This window comes from Octopus bimaculoides, chromosome 26 (genome assembly GCF_046866305.1).
Source record: "Octopus bimaculoides isolate indiv1 chromosome 26, ASM4686630v1, whole genome shotgun sequence".
Taxonomy (NCBI): domain Eukaryota; kingdom Metazoa; phylum Mollusca; class Cephalopoda; order Octopoda; family Octopodidae; genus Octopus; species Octopus bimaculoides.
Genome location: NC_142953.1, coordinates 20,067,966 through 20,092,096, shown reverse-complemented (window position 1 = coordinate 20,092,096; position 24,131 = coordinate 20,067,966). Strand labels below are relative to the sequence as shown.

Below are 24,131 nucleotides of genomic sequence, written 5' to 3'. Positions count from 1 at the left end.
TAGTAATCCTTATTATTAATATTGTTGATATATATAAATATATATCAAACCAATGATTAGTAATATTACGAAACCAGTATGCTTTTAAATCTCTTTAACAACTCACAATAATGACTTTTATTACCTTTATTCCTACCTCAGTTCATTGTATTGTATATATCTTTCGTTACTTTTCATAAAAAGCCTCAACTTTTTTTTGATTTCCAATGTGCATTTTCGCTTATTTTTCTGCTTACTTTTCCCCTTACATTTCCACGTGTAGTTTCTATTTTGTTTTTGTAACATATTTCTATTATATATATATATATATATATATATATATATATATAGTATTTTTTTTCAAACACTGAATGGCCACGACAATCCAATAGAGAAAAATAGGAATCAAAGGCAGTCCTTAAGTAAAAAAAAATGGACGAGAACCACCGGTCTAATAGTTGTCTTCCTAGAAAGAACTGTTGCTTCCTGGAATTCACTACAATCGTCGTTTCCCTCTGGTCTCCTTCCCTTAACCATTTAAACCACTCCATGTCCAACCCAAATATTTTACCCTTTTATGTTCGAATTTACCAGACCTAGCCTCTCACACCTACCTTGCAATGTCATTCTAAAAATAAACAATCACATCACTGAAATGTTGAAGCTACCAGATAATACTGGATTATTTCACAGAAGTAAACTGGATGCTAAAAGGTTATAAATATACACACACATTATATATATATATATATATATATATATATATATATATATATGTATGTATGTATCCCTTAGCATTTAAACAAACCATATCCAGGGTCTGAATATTCTATCTGCTTTATGCTTAAACCAGTCGGATCCAATCTCTCACATCTACCCGACAATGTCACTCCAAAAATAAGCAACCACATCACTGAAATCTTGAATGCATGATTAATTCAAAACAATGTGAAATAACCTGAATGGTTAAAGGGTTAAGTATTTTGTCAATATCTTTAGGATTTGGAGCCCCCTTTTTCTTTCGCGTCTTTGTCGTCCCTTATGTTACAGTGGCCTCGAGCCTTGTTCAAGACACAATCACACGGGAGAAAAAAATATAACTGGAATATTTCTATTGTATATAAATTGAATTGACATCAAAATGATCGGTATTCCACACTACTGAATGACAGATTCCACACTACTGAATCATGAATCAATAGGTCTCAACATTTTATACTAACTAAGGGACCCTTTTATTCAATCCTTTAGCATTTAACCCAGCTACATCCAGTTCAAATCTTCTACCCTGTTTCATGTTCAAACTGACCAGATCTAGCCTCTCACTCCTACTCTACAATCTCATTCTGAAAATAAACAATCACATCTGTAAAATCTCAAAGCTACCAGAAAACACTTGATTAATTCAAAACAAATTAAAATAAGCATTACATAAATATATATATATATATATATATATATATATATATATATACATACACACACACGAGGGTGAGTCAAAAAGTAATGCCATTTTGTTTAGGACAGGTATAATTACCAACTCAGGAACATGTATCATACATCAAAATAAAGCTGGTCCTGTGGGTTACATCCCTACTTCTCAGCATAGTTACCATTTCTTTTAGTAGCAATGTTCCACCTTCGAATGAGAGCATGTATCCCTGCCCCGTAAAATCCTGTTGACTGTTCTTTGAGCCACTTCTTCACTACAGTTTCCACTTTCTCCTCACTGGAATAATGTTTGCCTCTCAAACCCTCTTTCGTGGGGCTGAAGAGATGATAGTCCAGTGAGGAGGAAGTGAAAACTGTAGTGAAGAAGTGGCTCAAAGAACAGTCAACAGAATTTTACAGGGCAGGGATACATGCTCATTCGAAGGTGGAACATTGCTATTGAAAGAAACGGCGACTATGTTGAGAAGTAGGGATGTGACCCACAGAGGACCAGCTTTATTTTGATGTATGATACATGTTCCTGTGTTGGTAATTATACCTGTCCTAAACAAAATGGCATTACTTTCTGACTCACCCTCATATATATATATCTTTTGCATTTAAAAAAGCCATGTCCAGTCCAAATATTCTGTTTTGTGTTAAAACCAGCCAAATCCCTATAATGTCATTCAAGAAATAAACAATCACAATATCAGAATCTCAAAGCTATGACATAATGCATGATTAATTCAAAAATAATGTGAATAAATAGGTTTTACATTTGACAGAGGAATCTGAATGCTGAAGGGTTAAATGAACATTTCCCTACAATATCGTTTGTTTCTAATCTTCCATGAAAAACATGTCTGGACATGGAGAAATGTTACCTGGCTTGGAAAGAGGTGAGGGTTGACAACAGGAAAGGCATTCAATTTTAGAAAACCTGCCTCACTGAATTCTGCCTGACCTATTACAAGCATGGAAAAGTGGACATTAAAACAAGGATATTGAAATATTAACCCTTTAGCATTTAAACCAGCTATATCCAGCCCAAATATTCTACCCGTTTTATGTTCAAACCAGCCAGGTCTGGCCTCACACCTACCCTACAATGTCATTCCAAAAATAAACAATCAGGTCATCAAAATTTTAACGCTATGACAGGTTTTCGCAGAAGATTGAAAAAGGACAATGCTCAAGGGTTAAAATGTGTCCCGCTTGTAAAAAAAAAAAAAACCTAGCAGGACGACAGACCCATTAAGCAGATTAGGTTCCCCAGGGAGGAGACAAAGAAGCTCCAACAGCAGCAAATACAAAACCCAAGTCAAAAGCGAAGGCAAATTAAGTGCACTACTCACAGATCCATTCATAAATAATCACCAACAGATATACCATCGTTTTAACCTCTTAACATATCATCCCACATATTTTCATTCAGAGATGTCTAGTAAATACAGAATTGGTCCCTAGAGCAGTGGAAGAATGTTATTTTCTTGGACGAGTCATCCTTGAATGAAAATATATATTCACTGCATTCTGAGATATCTGTCCCTTATTTCTAACCTGAAATACTTTGTTTATGATAGAAAACAGGAATAACATCATTAACAGGTGTCCGTAACAATCATTTCTATCAGTAATTTCATAAGTCTTAAGTGATCCAAAATAATTTTTGTACTTATTCTTACTGATACAGATTCAAGATAAATTTTTTTTTAATTATTTTTTTGAATGAAAATTTAGAAAAAAAAATGTGTATGTTAAGAGGTTAACATCCACTTTTCCATGCTTGCAGGGGTGAAACAGAGTTTATTTTAATGGCCAGATGCCCTTACCGATGCCAAGCTTCACCTGTTTCCAAGGTGATATTCTTCATCACCAGACACTTTTTCATGGAAGATTCGAAAGGACACAACTTGCATGTTGGTGATGTTTGTTTACAACCATCATGTGATGTCAAGACAAGGAGATAGGAACACACAAACACATGCACAGTCCTTTTAAACATTAAACCACACCATCTTTCAGTAGGAAACATTTCTGACACCGAAATATAAATCACAACTTAAAATGGAAGAATTCTACGTCAAACACACTGTTGTCTATTTAACCAATATACTTAAAAGCACAGGTGTGGCTGTGTGGTAAGAAGCTTGCTTCCCAATTACATGGTTCTGGGTTCAGTCCCACTGTGTGGCACCTTAGCTAAGTGTCTTCTACTATAGCCTTGAGCTAACTAAAGCCTTGTGAGTGGATCTGATAGATGGAAACTGAAAGAAGCCCATCATGACACACACACAAAGAACCCAGCCCACTGTGTATAGTTGTTGGTATTTGGAAGGGCGTCCAACAGTAAAAACCATGCAAAAACAGACCTTGCCGATGCTGGTGCCACTCTGTAAAGTGGACCTTACATCTGGAGTAAAACATGCCAAAACAAACACAAGTTTGACACAGTCCTTTGGTTTACCGACTCCTGTTGAACTAACCAACCCATGCCAGCATGAAAAACTTTAATGACACTGGTTTATTTACATCTAAATGTACGTACTTCTTCACCTGCCTCCCATTAAATATCTTCTATAATAGATTAGCAGCATAGCTGAGTGGCAAGAAGTTTACTTCCCAATCACATGGTTCCAAGTTTAGTCCCACTGTGTGGCCCCTTAGGCAAGTGTCTTCTACTACAGCCTCGGGAAGCCAGCCAAAACCTTTTGAGCGGATTTGGTAGACGGAAACTGAAAGGTGTGTGTGTGTGTCCATCACTGCTTGACAACTGGTGTTGGTGTGTTTATGTTTCCATTACATTGAATCAGCACAAGAGACTGATAGAATAAGTACTAGGCTTTAAAAAAAAGTACTGATATCAATTCGTTTGACTAAAACTCTTCAAGCTGGTGCCCCAGTATGGCCAACAGTCTAATGACTGAAACAAGTAAAAGATAATCCACTAAATAGGATTAAGCACTAGCCATTAAGGAAACCGTTTGGGTACCATAAACAGTTATATTATACTCTTTTAGTAAATGCCAATTCTTGTTCAATTCAGTACCTTACTTATATATTGCTAATAGCTCCTAAGTTACGCCTGGTATCTATTTATAAAATTGTCTAAGCTCCTACTCTCAGCTCATTAATACCTATGATACCCAAAGTAGATTTCACCAGTGCTGGTACTGTGTAAACAGTACCCAGTTTACTCTGTAAAGTGGTTGGTATTAGGAAGGGCATCCAGCCATAAAAACCATGCCAAAACAGACAGTAAAACCTAGTGCAGATCTCCAGCTGTTGTCAAACTGTAACTCATGCCAGCAAGGAAAGCATATCACATGACGATGAGGATATCTACTTGCCAAAAAGAACCCTGGCTCTGTGATATAAAGTGCCTGTTTTACATCTAAATAAAAGCCTTCCATCAACATTTCATGTTAATTTAAATTCCAGCTTAATAAGGACAAAGTTACTTTACCAAATTCCTGCAGGACTCTTATACAATAAAAGCCATTGGGAACAAACCCCATCTGGTTAATCTCACAAAGGGACCAGAGTTTCTCCCCCTGAGTAAATGATGACTGGCTACAAATACTAAACCTATGGAGTGTGTGTACACAAATGGATTGGTACATTTCCTACCATCATCTGCATCTAAAGAAAGCCTTCCAACCGGTCAACATTCAGATTAATTTGTCAAATGTAATGCTTATTTATTCACATTGCATTATCTCATAGCTTCAAGATTCCAATGATGTGATTATTTTTAGAATGACATTATAGGGTGGGTGTGAGAGACTGGATCTGGCTGATTTGAACATACAATAGAATATTTGGGCCTGGTATGGCCTTTTTAAATTCTAAAGGGTTAAGAATAACCCCTTCACAATTGATAGAATTAACCCATAGCTCTACACCATCAGACAGTCAAGCATAAGAATGGCAGATCAAGAGAATTGTTGGAACGTCAGGAAAAAATAGTTCGTGAGACTTTTCTTAAATTTTTTTTCTGGTAGTTTGTTCAAATCCTACCAAATTTAACTCTCCAATTTATCCTTTGGGGATTTGATAAAATAAAGTACTCGTCAAAGTCAAAATCTATTATGGGGTGGGGTTGAATGGTGCTGCTAAGGCTCCTCTCCCTTCAAAATTACTGTCCTTGTGCTTAAAACAGAACCAACTACAAACATGGCTGCGCTTTGGGTCTTGCTACGTTATTTTAGGATTGACTTCGATCAAGCCTATTGTACTTATCCCCTTTTATCTGCACGAAGGAGCATGGCCTAATAGTTAGAGTGCAGTATTCACAATTGTAAAACCATGGTTCCAACTCCAAGACCATGCAGTGCGTTGAGTTCTTGAGTAAAACGTTTCATATTTTGCTCCAGTTAACCGAATAACCGGCCCCTATGAGTTCTAGGAATCGAGGCAGTTATTGTCCTAATATGCATTGCATCTGCATAAGCATTTCCTATTAAACATTACAGCCAGCCATTCATTTAGAAGACTGAAAACTACGAAACTTCCATGTTACAAACCTCGAATTTATCAAACGCCCGCAGTAACTGGCACCCACACTTTCTACTCGTGTCCCACACTTTCTACTCATGTCTACCTTTCCGATGTGAAGGGGTCACCACATATAGGACAATGCCCTCTTTCAGATACAACCACAAAAAAAGAAAAGGGCAGAGGTAAAGAATACATACACCACCTGTTTTCGGCGTAACAAAAACCTTAACCTTAACCGCCGAGTGTACATATTCTTTACTTTCGCCAAAGAAAACAACCCACAAACACACAAAACACAGGAATAATCGACCATTATTGAAAGTTATTCACTGGAGAAATAACCTAGCTACCAACTGCCAGTACCACCACCACCACACTATGAACGAAATACAAGCTAGGAATAAATAACGTTACCATTTTTATAATATATTAATATACACCGACCACAACATTATAAATAATAAAAATAAAGGCCAGCAAACACAGCCTTCATATTATTATCCTAGCTTCGACTAATAAACGACATCATTCATGACTGAAAGGAAGAACCAGCCACAATGGCAGATTCCAGCAATAGCCGTCACATGGTTCTCAAGTCCCAAGATTTCAATCAAGACAGGAATGAAATAAAAACCAAATACCTTCTCGTTTATTTATTTATTTTTTATCAATTATTAAGATTATTATTATTATTTTCCTTTGCCCGGTTTTAGAATAATAATAAAAAAGCTTGCTACAACAGTAGTAGTATTAGAAGGAAAATGGTTAAGTTGGAGTTGGCGAGGGGAGAATGTATTTGCTAAATGGCGAGTGTAAGAAAGAAAATGAATGAATACGGAGAAATAGTCATTTTGTATAATAGGAGAGAGAGAGAAAGAGTGACAGATAGCTAGTCATAGGAAACAAGGATAGCAATTAGTATACTGAGCAGATAATTAAACAGATAAATGGAGCGGTGTATATATAGTGTACTTACACAATATATCTACCCTATATGCATATAATATAGATATATACACACACTATATGCCTACAGATTTATACATAAATATACCATATATATATATATATATATATATATATATATATATATATATATATATATACACACACACACACACACTATATGCATTACACACACATGTATATACTATATAGACATATATAAATACACTGTATATTATATTATACAGAGAGAGATATACATACACACTATATCTTACAATTAATTGGCAGAAGTTACAAGAGTTACTCAAGGGCCAGAATTTCGTTTACTGGCACTTATCAAACTATACACTATATTATATATATACATACACTATAATATATATATACTACACTTTGACCTTAGCATACACTATATACAGAGGGGCGTATTTTGGTGCAAAAAGCGGTGGGGAAATACATGTAGCAGAAGGAATTTAGTCGTTTAGAAGAAGCTGAGGATTGGCTCTGATGTTGCTCCCAGTTTCTCGTTTGTGTCGGCTCAGGTGACAAAATGTGTGTATATTTGGATGAAGATGGAGACTCAACGAATATCTATACTGTAATGGAAAAAACTGTATACACACACACGAGGAGCTCTGAAGATTGAGAGTGTTATCACTATCTATGCATACATACATTATTTTACACACACACACACACATATATAATTATGTGTATTTCTTCTATCTTAATGAATAAAAATTCTTCTGATAGAATAAATGGGTTAATAGAAACCAATGTAGCAAAGAACACAAAATAACTGTGGTTTAGTTCCTGTTTTTAAGGCAGGAACTCCTTGAAATTTTGGGTATTTGAGTATATTTAAGAATTTAAGGATTGGAGAAAACGCATGTTATAATTGCATACTTTATTCCTACATATGTTTCAAAGGATTACAACCTGTGTGATCCATAGGGATCATTGATATTAAAATTGTAACCTTCTCATCAGGGAAAGCATGGGAATCATCTTAAACGTAAGACATTATGACCGATTACACAGGTTGTAATCCTTTGAAACATATGTAGGAATAACATGCGTTTTCTCCATTCCTTAAATTCTTTATATATATACATATATATATACATATATATATACATATATATATATACATATATATACATATATATACACACACACACACACACACACTACAACCATATCAACACACACACACACTACAACCATGTCCACACACGCACACACAACCATATTCACACACAACACACACACACAACTAGCTACACAGGTAGATTTTCAATCAAATTGACTAAAATATGGAGGTTGTGGATGGAAATCGGCTCCAGTCACATTTTCAAGTAAAAGAAAGATTTGCTGACGTTCTCATTAACCGTGTTATTTTCCAGTCAACTGAAGTGAAAAAGCTAAAACCTTATTTAGTAAAATCAGTGATGGGATAAGGAACTGGATACCTCTATCGTTAAACCAGTTCTTGTGACGATGCCATGTAAGGGGGGGGGGGGTAAGAAATTCGCTTTGCAACCACGTGGTTTCCAGTTCAATCCCGCTGTGTGACAGAAAGTATATTATTCTCTTGGGCCAACCAATGCCTTGTGAATGGATTTGGTAGATAGAAACTGTATGGAAGCCGTAATACACACACACACACTTGTGTGTGTGTGTGTGTGTGTGTGTGTGTGTGTGTGTGTGTGTGTGTGTGTGTGTGTGTGTGTGTGTGTGTGTGTGTGTGTCTGTTTCCCATACACTAGTGATGGTTTACGTCCCCAGAACTTAGCGGTTCGATCTAAGAGGCTGATAAAATAAGTACAGATTTTCAAACAAACAAAAAAAATACTGGTGACGAATTGTTCGACAACAAAAAACCCCTTTAAGTCGGTGCTCCAGCATGGCCGCAGTAGAAATGACTGAAGAAACTAAATGCAAAAAAATCTCACTTCAAGGATACGTAAAAACACAAATGTGAACGCCAGTCATAGAAATGTAGGCTTCCCAATCAATCAAACTCCTGCTATTTCTCTCTCCCATTCCTGCTAGGTCAAGGCCTTCTTTCTCACCCCCTTCATAAATATAAATCTCACTTTCTGAATATCCCCCCCCCCCCCTATGAACAAATTTTCGCAATATTACCGCGGTTCTTTTAGTGCGTGCTCGCAGATGTTGGTGCGTATATATAATGAATGCACCAGAAACTAAATGTACCACCGCCCTGGTCCTTTATCTTAATACCAATGAACCGTTAAAATCGTTTTTGTTTTTTTTTAACTTGGGGAGCTCAACCGAAATCATGTTGGGCCATTGCATGTTATTTTACAGAAACTCCACATGCCCACCTCTCCCACGGACCACGAAGGTATTTTGATCAAATGCATTCCAACCGTGACCTGGTCTACAATGTCTAATATGTCTTGACCATAGTTATATGACAATAGGGGTGGTTTTTAGAGTGTAGGCTGCTATTTCTAACAGTTCAAGCAACAACGTAGCGGTACCTTTGTTGGCTCGTACCGTATTGAACTGTACCCGATGACAGTAACCGCTTCTACCCAAGTAGCATGAGACACTGACATGGCGTCGTAGCATGTACGTCATGTGTGTGTGTGTGTGTGTGTAGGTGCAAGAATTACTATTGTAGTTCAGAAAAAAACCCACTTGGACAAGGATTTTCTATTGCAACCCCGGACCAACCAACGCCTATGTGGAAGCCCGTTTCTTTGTCCCCCAGCCCACAGCACCACCTGGCAAAAGAAACCGACAGAACGTGTACAGGGATCGATTTGCTCGACTAAAAGAAGGGTTCTTAACCCTGTTTTATCTATGGATCCGTTCGATTATTTTATTCTGGCGGACCCCCAGAACCTTTCGATGTTTAACAACTTTCAAACAAAATTCCTATTTTGTTTTTCACACATTAACTTGTGTAGGTTGAACTCGGTAAAATGTTAGACGGAAAAACCTAGTTGTTTCTTACAATATATCTAAAGCAAAATTTTTTCGGGGGCCCTTAAAATACTATCCTGGTTCCCCAATTTACTATTTTATTACGTGGACCTCCAAAAATAGGTAATTCTTCAGATTAACACCCGCACGATCTTCACTAGGGTGTTAGGGTTAGTGTTTTAGGGAATTCTAACCGTAACCGTAACCCTAACACCCTAGTGAAGATCGTGCGGGTGTTAATCTGAAAAATTACCCAAAAATCTTATCTGGACACCGGTTGAGAAACACTGAATAAAACCCTTCAGGCCGGTACCACAACGTGGCTCAGTAAATATGACTGCAGCTACGTAAAAAAGCTCTGTGTGTGTGTGTGTGTGTGTGTTTGTTCGTACCATCTTTGACCATCCCATCGTATATTTCAGACACTGAAACCGTCGAGCTCATTTTTCTTTTAACCTTTGGCCATATCACATGCAATACTCAGGACCTATTTCCCTCAAGTCCATGCATTATATATCATATACATTCCCTTTTTTTTTCTTAGCTACTACAGTAACTTGGGACTTGTGAAAGGAAAGCTCGGAGCGTATGAAACAAGGACCATCTGAAAGTCTGACGACAACCATGGACTTTTAATGGGACAGGCAAAGGGTTAAGGTGAGATACGAGGGAGACTTGGCAGTTACTTCAAGTAGGTTGAGAGAACGTGTAAGAAGCCTCTTCGTTAATTGCTTCAGTGATCGGCCAAAGTTTTTAAAGAACCTGTCCCTTCGTAATCACACTTTATGGGAGAAGAAAAAGGGCACAGAAGTGAAGTGGGAACAAAAATTATTAAAAACTGAAATTGAGGGAGGGGAAAAACGACACTTGCTTCTTTTCCGTGAAGTATAGGGCTTCCAAGAACATCGTGGTAAGTTGTAGCCAGGGTAAAAACATATTGCCGAAAGAGGATATATTAATCTTCTATCTTTTACTTGTTTCAGTCGTCAGACTACGGCCATGCTGGGGTACCGCCTTGAACAATTTTTAGTCGAGTGAATCGACTCCAGTACTTATTCTATTGGGTTTTTCGCCCAATCGTTAAGTCACGGGGACGTAAATACACCAACACCGATTATCAAGCAGGATCAGGGACACACACAAATACACACGTACACACGACAGGCTTCTTTCAGTTTCCATCAACCAAATCCATTCCTAAGGATTTCATCGGTGCGAGGTTATAGTAGGACACTTGCCCAAAGTGCCACACAGAAGTACTGAACCCGGAACTATGTGGTTGGAAAGCAAACTTCTTACCACACAGCCACGCTTGCGTCTAAAATATATATTTGAAAAAAAACCTGCAAAAACATTCATTTGAAATTAATGGTGTTTTAACCAAAAACTTTCCGGATGTTTGTTTCATAACGCTGCCTCAATTGCACGTGAATATTCAATATGGGAGGTTTTAACACAACTCCAGCTTATTTACATGTGCTTCAAAAAGGAAAAAACATCACAATTGTTTCGAGTTCATTAATAAAAGACATTTGATCTGTGTAACATAATACGTGACTGTGTGCTAAGAAGCTTGCTTGCCAACCACATGGTTTCGGATTCAGTCCCACTGCGTGGCATCTTGGGAAAGTGCCTTCCGATCAAAGTTTTGTGAGAAGATTTGGTAGACGGAAACTAAAAGAAGCCTGTCATATATATGTGTGTGTGTGTGTGTGTGTGTGTGTGTGTGTGTGTGTGTGTGTGTCCCACCGTTTGACAACCGATGTTGTGCATTTACGTCACCATAACTTAGCGGTTCGGCAAAAAGGTCCGATAGAATAAGCACCAAGCTTTAAAAAAAAACCCTGGGGTCGATTTGTTCGACTAGAAAAACCCAGCAAGGCGGTGCCCCGGCATGACCACAGTCAAATGACAGAAACAAGTATAAAAAAAAAGTATTCCCATCGATGATCTATTGCTCTTCAGCAGCCAACTGCACTGCACTTGGAATATCCAACGCAGCAGTTCCAAATAACAAAAATGGTGAAATGTACGTAGGTATGAAATGGCGTCAAGCTGTGTTTATCATTAATCTCTCCGAAATAATATAAAGATATAAACTTACAATCCCACCACCACCACCACCAACGTGGAAATTAAGTTGTACCGAAGAAAAAAAATTACAGTAACCTTCCCGTACAAACCAGAAAATCGAACACAAAAACAGGATACATTCATCCAATTCAAGTGATCAGTTAAGTGTGGCTGTGTGGTAAGAAGCCTGCTCCCAACCTCATGGTTCCGGGTTCTGTTCCATTGCATGGCACCTTGGGCAAGTGTCTTCTACTATAGCCTCGGGCTAACCAAAGCCTTGTGAGTGGATTTGGTAGACGGAAACTGAAAGAAGCCCGTCGTAAATGTATATGTTTGTATTTGTGTGCCTGTGTTTGTCTACCCCCACCCACCATCGCTTGACAATCAATGTCGGTGTGCTTCCACACGTGTAGGAAGCCTGTGGTTACTAAGACAGATTAACCACCTCTCTCCTTTCAATATCTCCACACCCTACACTCTTAGTCGAAGGGACGTTTTTTTCTTTTGCCTAGCAAACTACCTGGCGACCTGCCGCTGCTACGAAAAAAATGCACTTCAAAGTGGTTAATATTAGGAAGGGCATCCATTTGCAGAAATCATTTCAAAGCTGACATTGGAGCTCTGCGGATCCCTGGATCCTGCAAAACCGTCCAATCCGTGCTAGCTTGGAAAATGGACGTTAAATGAGGAAGAAGGAAGATTAAACTGAATTACCCTTTTATGGTAAATTTAAAAAAACAATAAAACAACAGTTTCTAATTTTAACTTTCAGGGATTCCAACATGACGTTTCTATGAGGTCCCTTCAGTTTTGTGCAGGGGTCATTGCGTACGACTCTTGTGCTTTGAATTCAAATCGCAAAGTTAACTTTACCTACCATCTTTTCAGAGCCAAAAAAAAGTATCAATCGAAGACAGTGGATTGGCAGAACTATAAGGGTCAGACAAGAAGCCTTGCAGTATTTGTTCCTAGTCATTGCATTGTTAGTTCATAACCACTATGAATTATTTGGGCCACCAAGTTTAACATCTCCACCTGGCCGTTGAATACCTTATATGGAGTTCACTGTTGTTACCTAGTTTAAACACCACCACCTGGGCGTTTGGTACCTTTTTAGAGTTCGATCAGGCCAGGTCTCCAATTCGAGGATACGTCGAGTAAAAGAAAATACAGAGAATCAGTTATGATTCTATTCAATATATTCCCCTCTCAGATTCACACACTTATTGCAGCGGTCCTTCTTTTTAAGCCCCGTAAAAGAACTCAGAAGGTTGAGCCTCCAGCCAGGCTTTTCGCGACACCCTTAAAACCAGGAACTTTTCAGTCCCACCCCGTGTGCGCGTGGATACATGGAGAGAGAGAGATTATTTATAGGACTCAATAGACTTTAGGTACATCAACATATAGGGCCCCAGAAACAGCTGGGTACAATATAGGGTTCAGAGTGAGATAAAACAACCATGAAGGTATCAACTGATGGTAAGATATCGTAGACATACGCAAGTACCAAATCCAATTTAAACCAGAGAGCCAACTCGGGTGTTTCTAAGTGCAACATACGTACAAAAAAGAACACAAATGGGGTTTACAATCTAAACCCCATTTGTTTTCTTTTATGTACATATATTACTCTTTTACACGTTTCAGTTATTTGACTGTGGCCATGCTAGAGCACCCCCTTTAGTAAAAGAAATTGACCCCGGGACTTATTCTTTGTAAGCCTTTGATTTATTCTATCGGTCTCTTTTGCCGAACTAAGTTTCGGGGACATAAGCACACCAACATTGTCAAGTGATGGCGGGGTGACAAACACAAACACAATAACACACAGAGAAATATATATATATATATACGACGGGCTTCTTTCAGTTTCCGTCTACCAAATCCACTCACAAGGCTTTGGTCAACCCGAGGCTATAGTAGAAGTCACTTGCCCAAGGTGCCAAGCAGTGGTACTGAACCCAGAACCATGTGAAGCAAGCTTCTTACCACACAGCCACGCCAAAAGGTTTTTTTTTTAAATTACCCCTTCCCCCACAAAAAAGGGCTGGTATATATTCAATGTATGGGTCACAGGTACTGCCTTCATTGTTCACAGAAAAGTCCCACATTCAACAACTTTATCAAAAATGGTGCCGTCATATATATATATATATATACACACACACACACACACTTACTTTTATGAGTAGTTATAGTTAAAGCAATTTTACATTACTTGATACGTTTTGTTGGAGTACATGTTTATTAGAGTTTTACAAGAGGAAGGTTGACAGTAACCTCGAAGTTTCAAAATGCAAGCATTCATCCAATGAAGGCCAGCAGGCAGAAACTCTGAAGGTACTGCGATTATAGGCATACCTATTTGATACACATGCCTTGCATTGACGAAAGTACAACCAATCGTTCTTTGGCTCATAAATAGGTAAAAGTTATACATTGCTGGCCAGGTTCCTGCATGAAATGCTACCAAGGTGATCACCTGGTTTTTACTTCTTCCCTTAATAAATATAGCAATGTACCAAAAATTACCAAATTACCAAAAAAAAAAAAAAAGTTGTGTATATATATATTAAATATGTAATTTATATAAAAAGGCAAATAGTTGGTGTATATAAAATATATTCTCACCTGTTGGGATCATCAGTGAATGAAAGACTGCGGATCCGCTCCTCAAAATGTTCAGAAAAATGTTCCACAAATCTTAATGCGTAATCCATGGGATTTTTAGGACAATGTACAATAACATCTCCAAGTATAATCCACCCGCTTTGTGGCGAGTACTGTTGATGATGATGATGCTGCTGTTGCTGCTGGTGATGGTGTTGTTGGGGAGGAGGAGGTGGTGGTGGTGGTGGTTGTGTCTGTTGTGGTTGTAGTAGTTGTTGTGGTGGTGGTGGTGGTGGCGGCGGCGGCGGTGGTGGTGGCTGTTGTTGTTGTTGTGGTGGTGGTGGTTGATACTGTTGGTTTTGTTGCAAGTTCTGCTGTAAGGACAGCTGTTGCGGCTGTTGTAATGAAGATGAGGAGGAGTTTGACAAGGGCAACGGCAACGGGGACGACGAGGTGGATAAGGACGACGAAGACAATAACAAAGAGGCAGACAATTGCTGCTGCTGTAGCTGTTGATGATGCTGCTGTAGTTGTTGCTGCAGTTGCTGTTGGAGCTGCAGTTGCTGCTGTAACTGATGCTGTGGGTTTTGCAACCCTTGCGTAACCTGAGGGTGACCAGGTGCAGGAGTCGGGGCAGCGGCCGCGGCGGAAGAAGACGAGGCCAGCGACGACGTCGACGAGAAAAACGTTGTGTTGATGATGTTGGTGTTGCTGGTGTTGATGATGTTGGTGCAGTTTGGATTGATGATGTTGGTGCAGCTGGCGTTGATGATGTTAGTGTTGCTCGGGTTGACAATGTTCGTACAACTGCTGCTCTGTGTAGCCGTAGGCACGTGGCTGACCGTCACCGAGTTGGTGGTGGCCGTAGCCGTAGCGGTCGTCGTGGTTGTCGTGGTAGTCGTGGTAGTCGACGTGCACGCCGACTGCACGGCAGTGGCGGCCGACGGTGTCCGGCCCGCGCCCATCACCGAAGACGTTGAAGAGGAAGGGGTGGCCGACGAGCCGAGAAGGCCTCCGCCGCATCCACCTGTGCTTATAAGATACTCGAGGAAGTCCTGGAAGAAACGATCGGCGGCGGACACGCCGCTCTGTTCGCAGAAGTCCAGCCAACAACAAGCTGAAGTGGTGCCGGGGACACCGCCGATACTAATGGTCGGCGAGGTCTGCATTTGTCTAGCGCTGTTGCGACTGTCATTCGAAGTGGCCATTTGCGGTAGGGTTCAATTTAAAAAAAAAAAAACTTAATTACAGTATCAAATGTATATATACATATATATAAATATATGAGTAAATAGACAGGTAGATAAATAAACGGAACGTATTATATGTTATGTATATAGATATAGATCTTAATAGAGATTGTCTGAAGAAACGAGGGAGAACAGCGAGTGAGAATATGGAAGATGGTCTTGGAAAAATGCCTCTCTTTCTCTGTCTCTCTCTCTCTCTCTCCTATATTGGTTTGACACACACACACGCATACACACAGACATACACACACACAGACATTTAGACACTTGCAGGAGCCGCTAAGGGCACCACCACCACCAATATTAAACTATATTTACACACACAGGCAGATGGAAGAGAAGGAGGGGGAGGGAGGAGATGAAAAAGATGTTTTGTTCGTTTGTTGTTGTTATTTACCAAATCGGCTAAGGGATGGTCTCTTCGGAAAAAATAAATTGAAAAAAAATTGAAGGGTTTTTCATTCGGTGAAACATAGCGGCGATTTAGATTTTACTTAATTTAGTATTTGATGAACCAAACAGCCACTCAGCACCACAGTTTAAAGAGGGGAGGGGTGTGGAGATGAAAAGGAAGGACGGAGGAAAATAATATAATTAATAATAGTTTTAAAATTTAAAAAAAAAAATAGAACTAGAAAGTAAAAGGTGGAAAGAAAATCGTTAAAAATAAAATCTGTTCCTTTGAATTTTCTTTATCTACCTCTGTGTGTGTGCGTGTGCTGGTTCTCTCAAGAAGACGAATGAATGAAAAAAGTAGAGGAGAGAATGAAAAAAGACGGTTTAAAAAAAAATAAAAGCAAGTTTGAATGAAAGAGCAAGAAAGAAAACAAAAATGCTTTGCGGGATATTTCTTTGTATATTTGTCTTTCTTCGAAAACCGCTCCTAGATCAAATCACCCACACATCTCTTTCTTTTATGGTTGAAAGACGTGGGTAACATCCGAAATAATGAGGTGGGGGCGGGAATTAAGGGGGGGGGAAGCGGTGGCTTGTTGACTCATAGATAAAATGAATGAATGGAGTTTACAATGCTATGTATGGCCCTCCGTTCTCCTCTCACATATTTCTGATATCTTTCACACACACATATATATATATATAGTATTATTATATATACATTTGTACAAACGGGTGTGTATACGTTGTTTATCTGTTGTTTAATGTAGGAAGTACTTGTGTGTGTTAGGCTTTTTTTTTTCTACTTTAAATAATAAAATGACGGTTAAGAAATGTGTTTATATCTATGGTGTAAGAGAATGATTTGGGGTGTGTGGAAATGAATGAGAGACAGACAACGAAAATGTCCTCTTTGTGCGTTAAATTCCAAGCAGAAAAAGAAGCTTCAAATCAAAAATAAAGAACAATATTAATCGATATTATATATGTATGTGTGTGCGTGTGTATTTTTGTTATTTTATGTAGATTTGTTTATAATATATATATGTGTGTGTGTGTATAAATATATACATGTATGTATATATATATATATATATATATATATATATATATATATATATATATATATATATATATATATTATGTAGTTTCCTTCCGATGATTCTTAGTGGCGGTGGTGGTGGTGGTATGTAAATTATTATTATTCCATATAATGCTTTTATATTTTTCTTCTGTAAGTAGTGTTGGTGGGGGTACCTTTTTTGGCTTCCCCAAATATATATTTCAGTTCGGTTTATTCCCCAAAAAATAAAATGGTACTCAATCCAATCCGTCTGCCAATCTCAAAAATTTGGGCATTTACTTATCAAGACGTCGCATTTATTATTTCGGCAAGATCTAAAATAGAAAGAAAAACAAGATATAAGAATAAGCAAATAACAAAACACTAGTCATGTATATGTTTTTTGAACACTCGAGATAAGCGCAGATGTGGCTGTGGTACGAACCACACGGTTTCGTGTTCAGTCCCAATTCCTTGGGCAAATGTCTTCTACTACACACCTCGGGCCAATCAAGGCCTTGTAAGTGGATTTGGTAGACGGAAACTGGTAAAAGCCCGCCGTATGTATGTGTATATATATATATCCTTAAAGATATGTGTACCATTGTGTATGTGTTTGCCCCTTCCGACACCGCTTGACAACAGGGTTTTTGTGTATGACCCTGTAACCTAGCAGTTCGGCAAAAGGAAGCCGTTAGAATAAGCACCAAAAAAGAGTAGGGTCACTTCAAGGCGGTGTCCTAACGTGGCTACAGTCCGATGATTGAAACAAGTAAAAGATAGATAATTATACAGTACATATATGTAAACATGTGCTATATATATATATATATATATATATATGTATATATATATATATATATATATATATATATATATATATATATATATACACAAAGGTGAGAACGGACAGGAAGAGAAACCAATACATAGAGAGAAGACGTATGTAGACTATAGATGTGTACGCGCGCGTATGTGTGTGTGTGTGTGTGTGTGTGTGTGTGCGCGTGTGTATATATATATTTGTGTGTGTGGAGAGTGAGATGTACGTATAGATAAGTAGATAGATATGTGCAGCTGAAATATGTAAATCATAAATGTACGAACCATATATAATTATATAGGGCATTTATGTAAACATGTGCTTTATGAACAAGTATGTTGGAACAAATGGGAGGAACAATACACTACGTAGGAAGAGAGAAGACATGCGTGTGTGCCGATCATATCTGTGTGTGTGTGTGTGTGAGTCTGAAGAGAGAGAGATAGGCGAGTAAATTATATATATATATATATATATATATATATATATATATATATATATATATATATATGGTGATATGATATACATAGATAGATGGATGGATGGATGCGGGTGTGCAGATAAATATATAGACGTGATATATGTGTATACAATACATACATATATGGTGTGCGCGCGTGTCGCAAAGTCTTGGGATTTCTAAGATAGAATTTAACATGACGAAGTCATGTTTTTTGGTCATTTTAAAGGGAAGTTGTAATATTTTTCATATACACACACAGATCTTTTATGTAACCCCCACACACACAAACTATAAACTGTCCTTGTAATGTCCCCTTCATCTAAAGACACGCCACCCCTTGCCAAATAAAAGAAAATCCTTATTATTATCATTATTCGGGGTCGATAAAATTAGTACCAGCCGAGCACTGGGGTTGATGTAATCGATTAGTCCCTTGTGTCTATAATAAAAAGGATTATTATTATTATTGAAACCAATCATTCACGTCAAATAAGGCCACAAACCTTATCTTCTAACAAACAAAATGTAATAACGGTGACAATAATGAAGAGAGCAATGTGTTTGTGTGTGTAATTTTTGTCAGGTGGTCAGCAGTAGTAATAATAATAATAATAAAAATAATAGTAATAATAGCAGTAACAGTAGCAAAGATGACGATGATGATGGTGATAATGATATCATTTCTCCCCCCCCCCCCCCGCTTTCTATTTCTACCGACTTCCAATCAAGAAATCCCCACACCACCATGTTCAATCTATTCGATGTCCTTAACCTTTCCCCTTCCAAGACCATGGTCGGTGGTCTTGGGAAGAAGAAGTAGGACGGCGGGGGGGGGGGGGGGGGTTAATAATTAAATGTCTCGAGTGCGTGCAAAAATGTGGTTCCTTCGAGGTTACAGTCCACCCTTTCTTTAGCTTTCTTTCTTTCAATTAACATCTCCCCTCCTTTTTAAATTTGGTTTTCACATTTTCAATTATATAAAATTTACTTTCATAAATTTCCTTTAGAAGAAACCTCTACACACACAAATACTAATATATATATATATATATATATATATATATATATATATATATGTGCATGTGTGTAGAAATGTTTTAGTGGAACCTAAACACATTTTCTCCTTAGTCCTACTTACATACCTGCGGTTTATGTGTGAATATATATATATAATACACACACGGTAATTAAATTGATGAGGGGTGTGTAAGACTGAAGTGTGAAGATGTATGTAGGGAAAAATGGATACGTGTGTATACATATATATATATATGTGTGTATGTGTGTATATATATATATATATATATATATATATATATATATGCGTGTAGTATGATATAGATACATATAAGGAAACGTCCGGGTATATATAGATGTGTGTGGGCATATTGAGATATACAAATACAATTGGGTATATACAAATATATAGATACATATGGGTAAATACAGAGAGATCTAAGTGGATATATACAAATATATATACATGTAGATACATAGTTATGTGGGTATATATTATATACACATACAATGTGTGGTATGTATATAGGTATATACCTATGTAGATAAACGTGATACGTACATACGTTTATACACAAACGTGTGGTATGTATATAAATATATAGACAGAGGTATGGTGTGTGTATAAATATAGACAGATGAATGTGTGTATAGATAGATATATGTATGGTGTACAAGGATATATAAATGTATAGTGGTGATCATACTCAGGACTCGTATCGAAAGATCGTCAGTGTGTATACTGATATATAGCCACGTATGTGGTATATACACAGATGTGTGGTGTACATAGCTATATGCAAGTACATGTGTATATAAGCATACGTGTGCAATATATATACATGTGATCGGTGTACATATAAATGTGCGTGTCGCATATATAGTCACGTATGCGTGGTATATACAGATGTGTGTGTGGTGTATAGATAAAATATAGATGTACGTGAGCGGTGTGTGAGTGTGTGTATACACAAATATGTTTATGGTACATATATAAGTGTGTGTAAGTATATGACATATGCAGATCTGTGTGTATGATGTATAAATATATATTGTACAGTATCTTTAAACATATTACATATAGGTAGACAGACAAAACAGCAATGTGCGCGCGTGTAATATATATATGTGTGTGTTTACTTATTAGTGTGTATATATACATTTTATATATATGTATATATATATATACCGTAAGATCGCCATATATATATATATATATATATACACATACACACACATATTTATACGCAACACACAAATTTTTCATGTTTTCCACTGTCAATAATTAAAAACTAAGTCAGCGCTACTTACTATGAAGACATGTAGACTGTTCCAGATGAAAAAGAAAGGCTGGTGGTCTTGTTATTGCTGAAGCATTAATAGTGGTGCCTCTTTCACATGAAATCTCCACATTAAAACAATTAAAGTGTACAGTTAATAATATATACTAATAACACTGTAGTAATATTATAGTACAGAACCACACACACATATATATGATTATATATAGATATATTAAAGCAGTTGCTGTGGTTGTCGTCGTGGTGTCACTTCTAGTAATAGTAGCAGTAATTGTAGTAGTATTTATATATATGTATATATATATATACACTGTGTAGAGGTATATATTGCTGATGTCAATTAAATAATATACTGTGTATTTAAAATAAGGCTGGTTGACTCAACATGAGAGAGGGAGAACAAATGCTTAAAAAAAAAAAGAAATTAATTAAAGTTGCAATTATTAATTAATATTTTTATAAAATATATATTAAATGGTTAATTTTTTTCACTGCAGTATCAGCAAAGAGTTTGAGGGGGAGTTAGTGGAGCTTAGAGAGAGAGAGAGAAACGAGTGTTTTTGCTGTGAACACATGTCTAATGTAGTAGCAGAGGGTTTGTATGAAATGAGATTACGAGGGTGAGTGGAGTAGAGCGGAGTAGAGTGAAACTGGTTAAGAGTGCAGCCTGGAGTTCAATAGTAGTTATAGTGATGGTAGAGTGGAACTGGTGAATAGAAGAATTCAGCCTGGAGTTGTGTGGGAGTGAAAGTAATGGTGGAGTAGGTTGGACGGGAGCGGAGTGGAGCTGGTTCAGAGTGCAGGCTGGAGTTGTATGGTAGTGATAGTAGTGGTAAAATGGAGTGCAGTGGAGCGGAGTAGAATAGGGTGGAGTGGAGTTCGTCCACATAAGAGTGCAGTATGAAGTTGTATGAGAGTGAGTGGAGCTGGTTAAGAGTGCAGGATTGAGCTATGTGGTAGTTATGGTAGTGACAGAATAGAGTACAGTGGAGCTAGTTCTAAGTGGTGAATGAAGTGGAGTGGGGCTGGTTTTCGAGTGCAGGATGGAGTTGTGTGACGGTAATGGTGGAGGGAGCTGGTGAAGAGACGAAGAGAGATTAGGAAAAGTTAGAGTGAGGATGGAGAGGGAATTTAAAGAATACAAGAGAAGGATAAACGTGAAATGAAGAGAGATAGACTAAATAGGAGAGAGAGAGAGAGAGATTATTCTTATTATTAAGTAATGGTAAGAAATAAGCGAGTATTAGGGACAGGGAAATCTCAAGGAGGAGAGTTCAAATGACAACACCTAACTAGATAGATAGATAGATACATACATACATACACAGACAGGCGGACAGACAATCAGGCAGACAGGCAGATCGATAGATAGATACATACATACATACACAGACAGGCGGACAGACAACAGACAGACAGGCAGATAGATAGATAGATAGATAGATCTACAGAGAGATAAAGGCAGGTGGACAGCCAGACCTTCAGACATACTGATAGATAGATAGATAGATAGATAGATAGATAGATAGATAGATAGATGTGTGTGGGTGTTTTGCATGTATACACGAGTTTATTAAGCAAGGGTAGAAAGAAAAAAGGAAAGGTAAATTGACGGAGAAGAACCAGAGAGAGGTGTGATAAAAGATAGCGACATATAATGAAAATAGATAGCAACTCAAAAAGAATAGTTATATACAAAGATATTGGGGGGGGGGGGGTTATGATAAAAGAAAATATAAACTAAACGTTGAGAAACAGAAAATGGAGAAGAGAAGATAGACACAGCGACTGAAGATATGATATAGATAAAGACAAGGAAGGACAGAAAAGTGATATACAATAAAGATAGATGAAAGCTAAGCAGACAAACTTCAAAGTCACTGTCAATATTATTCATGTTAAAGAATAATATATGTATACAACAAAAATTATTGAGTAATCTTTCAGTTTCATACAGACAGACAGACAGATAGAGAGATAAATAGAGAGAGAGACAAACAGACAGACAAATAGATAGATAGATAGATAGATAGATAGATAGATAGATAGATAGATAGATAGATAGATAGAGAGATAGATAGATAGATAGATAGATAGATAGATAGAGAGATAGATAGATAGATAGATAGATTATTTGAGATAGAACTGTTATAGAAGTATATGAAGGTTTATTTATAAGATTAAGTGGATGAAATCTGGGAAAATGAGAGATGGGATTAGATAGAGGGGCGAGACAGTAAAATATGAAAAATGCTGATAGAGAGAGAGAGAAAATATAGGACAAGTTATAGAGATAAAGGCAGTAAGGGACTGAGAGTAAAATAGAAAGGATACGTCGAAGACAGGGGGAGCGGGAGTAGGAAAATGAAGTTAGACGAGAGTCAAAGGAAGGAGACAGAGGAAAAGATACACAGGACTGATACACAGATAAACTGGAACGGGACACAAACAGATAGACAGACCTATAGATAGATAGATAGATAGATAGATAGATAGATAGATAGATAGATACATACATACATACATACATACATACATACATACATACATACGTACATACATACATACATACATAGACAGACAGATAGACAGAAACAGGTCACCATTAATGAGACAGATAGACAAAGAGAACGGGACACTATATAGATAGATAGATAGATAGATAGATAGATAGATAGATAGATAGATCTTGTTAGATTTCTTCCAGCCACTCAAATTTTCACAAGATTATCTTCAAAAAATGTAACACGACTCTTTGTAGATATTCCAGAGGGTGACAACCTCAAAATGAAGCTATGTCCAGCCAGTTGGAATAAAGTACTCAAAGATCAGTCTGACTGTGAATGAAAATATTTAATCCATAATTGTTAGTCGGATAAAGTGCATATGTGTGTGGTCTGTGTATGTACATGCTTATGTGTGCGTATGTGTGAGTTATATACATTTTTGTATGTGTATTGTATGTTTGTGTATATGTATGTATGTCTATATATATGTATATTAATAAGCAGCTTTCTCCATCATGTGTGTGTGTGTGTGTCCATGTATACGCGAGTATAGATTTTTCTGACCCCATAGGCGAAACAATGTATTTTGTCGGACTAGCGATTTTATATATACGCATGCTCTTTTGCTTGTTTCAGTCATATGTCTGTGGCCATGCTAGAGCACCGCCTTGGGGAATTTTTAGTTGTGTGAATCGACCCCAGTACTATTTTTTAAAGTCTGGAACTTATTCTATCAATCTTTTTTGTCAAACTGCTAAGTTACGGAGACGAAAACACACCAACACTGGTTGTCAAGCGATGGTGGGAGA

At 37.5% G+C, this 24,131-nt stretch overlaps 1 protein-coding gene and 1 long non-coding RNA gene across 4 annotated transcripts in view; both read right to left on the bottom strand.

Annotated features, from left to right (window-relative positions):
• LOC106871628 (uncharacterized) overlaps nt 1-16,670 on the bottom strand; it is a 171,033-nt gene extending 154,363 nt beyond the window's left edge. For 2 of the 3 annotated variants that reach the window (XM_089343010.1, XM_089343008.1), the window contains exon 1: nt 14,524-16,455. In XM_089343010.1, coding sequence (XP_089199136.1) covers nt 14,524-15,710 — 1,187 coding nt within the window. In that variant the 5' untranslated portion in view covers nt 15,711-16,455. Of the gene's footprint in view, nt 1-14,523 lie in introns of all 3 variants that reach the window. The other variant, XM_089343009.1, reaches the window with a different exon arrangement.
• Nucleotides 16,671-17,365: 695 nt separating this feature from the next.
• Nucleotides 17,366-22,605, bottom strand: LOC149130974 (uncharacterized). Its single transcript, XR_016238566.1, has 2 exons — nt 20,826-22,605; nt 17,366-17,546 (listed from the first exon to the last, which is right to left on the bottom strand). It is a non-coding gene; the product is annotated as an uncharacterized LOC149130974 (long non-coding RNA).
• Between the last annotated feature and the right edge of the window lie 1,526 nt (nt 22,606-24,131).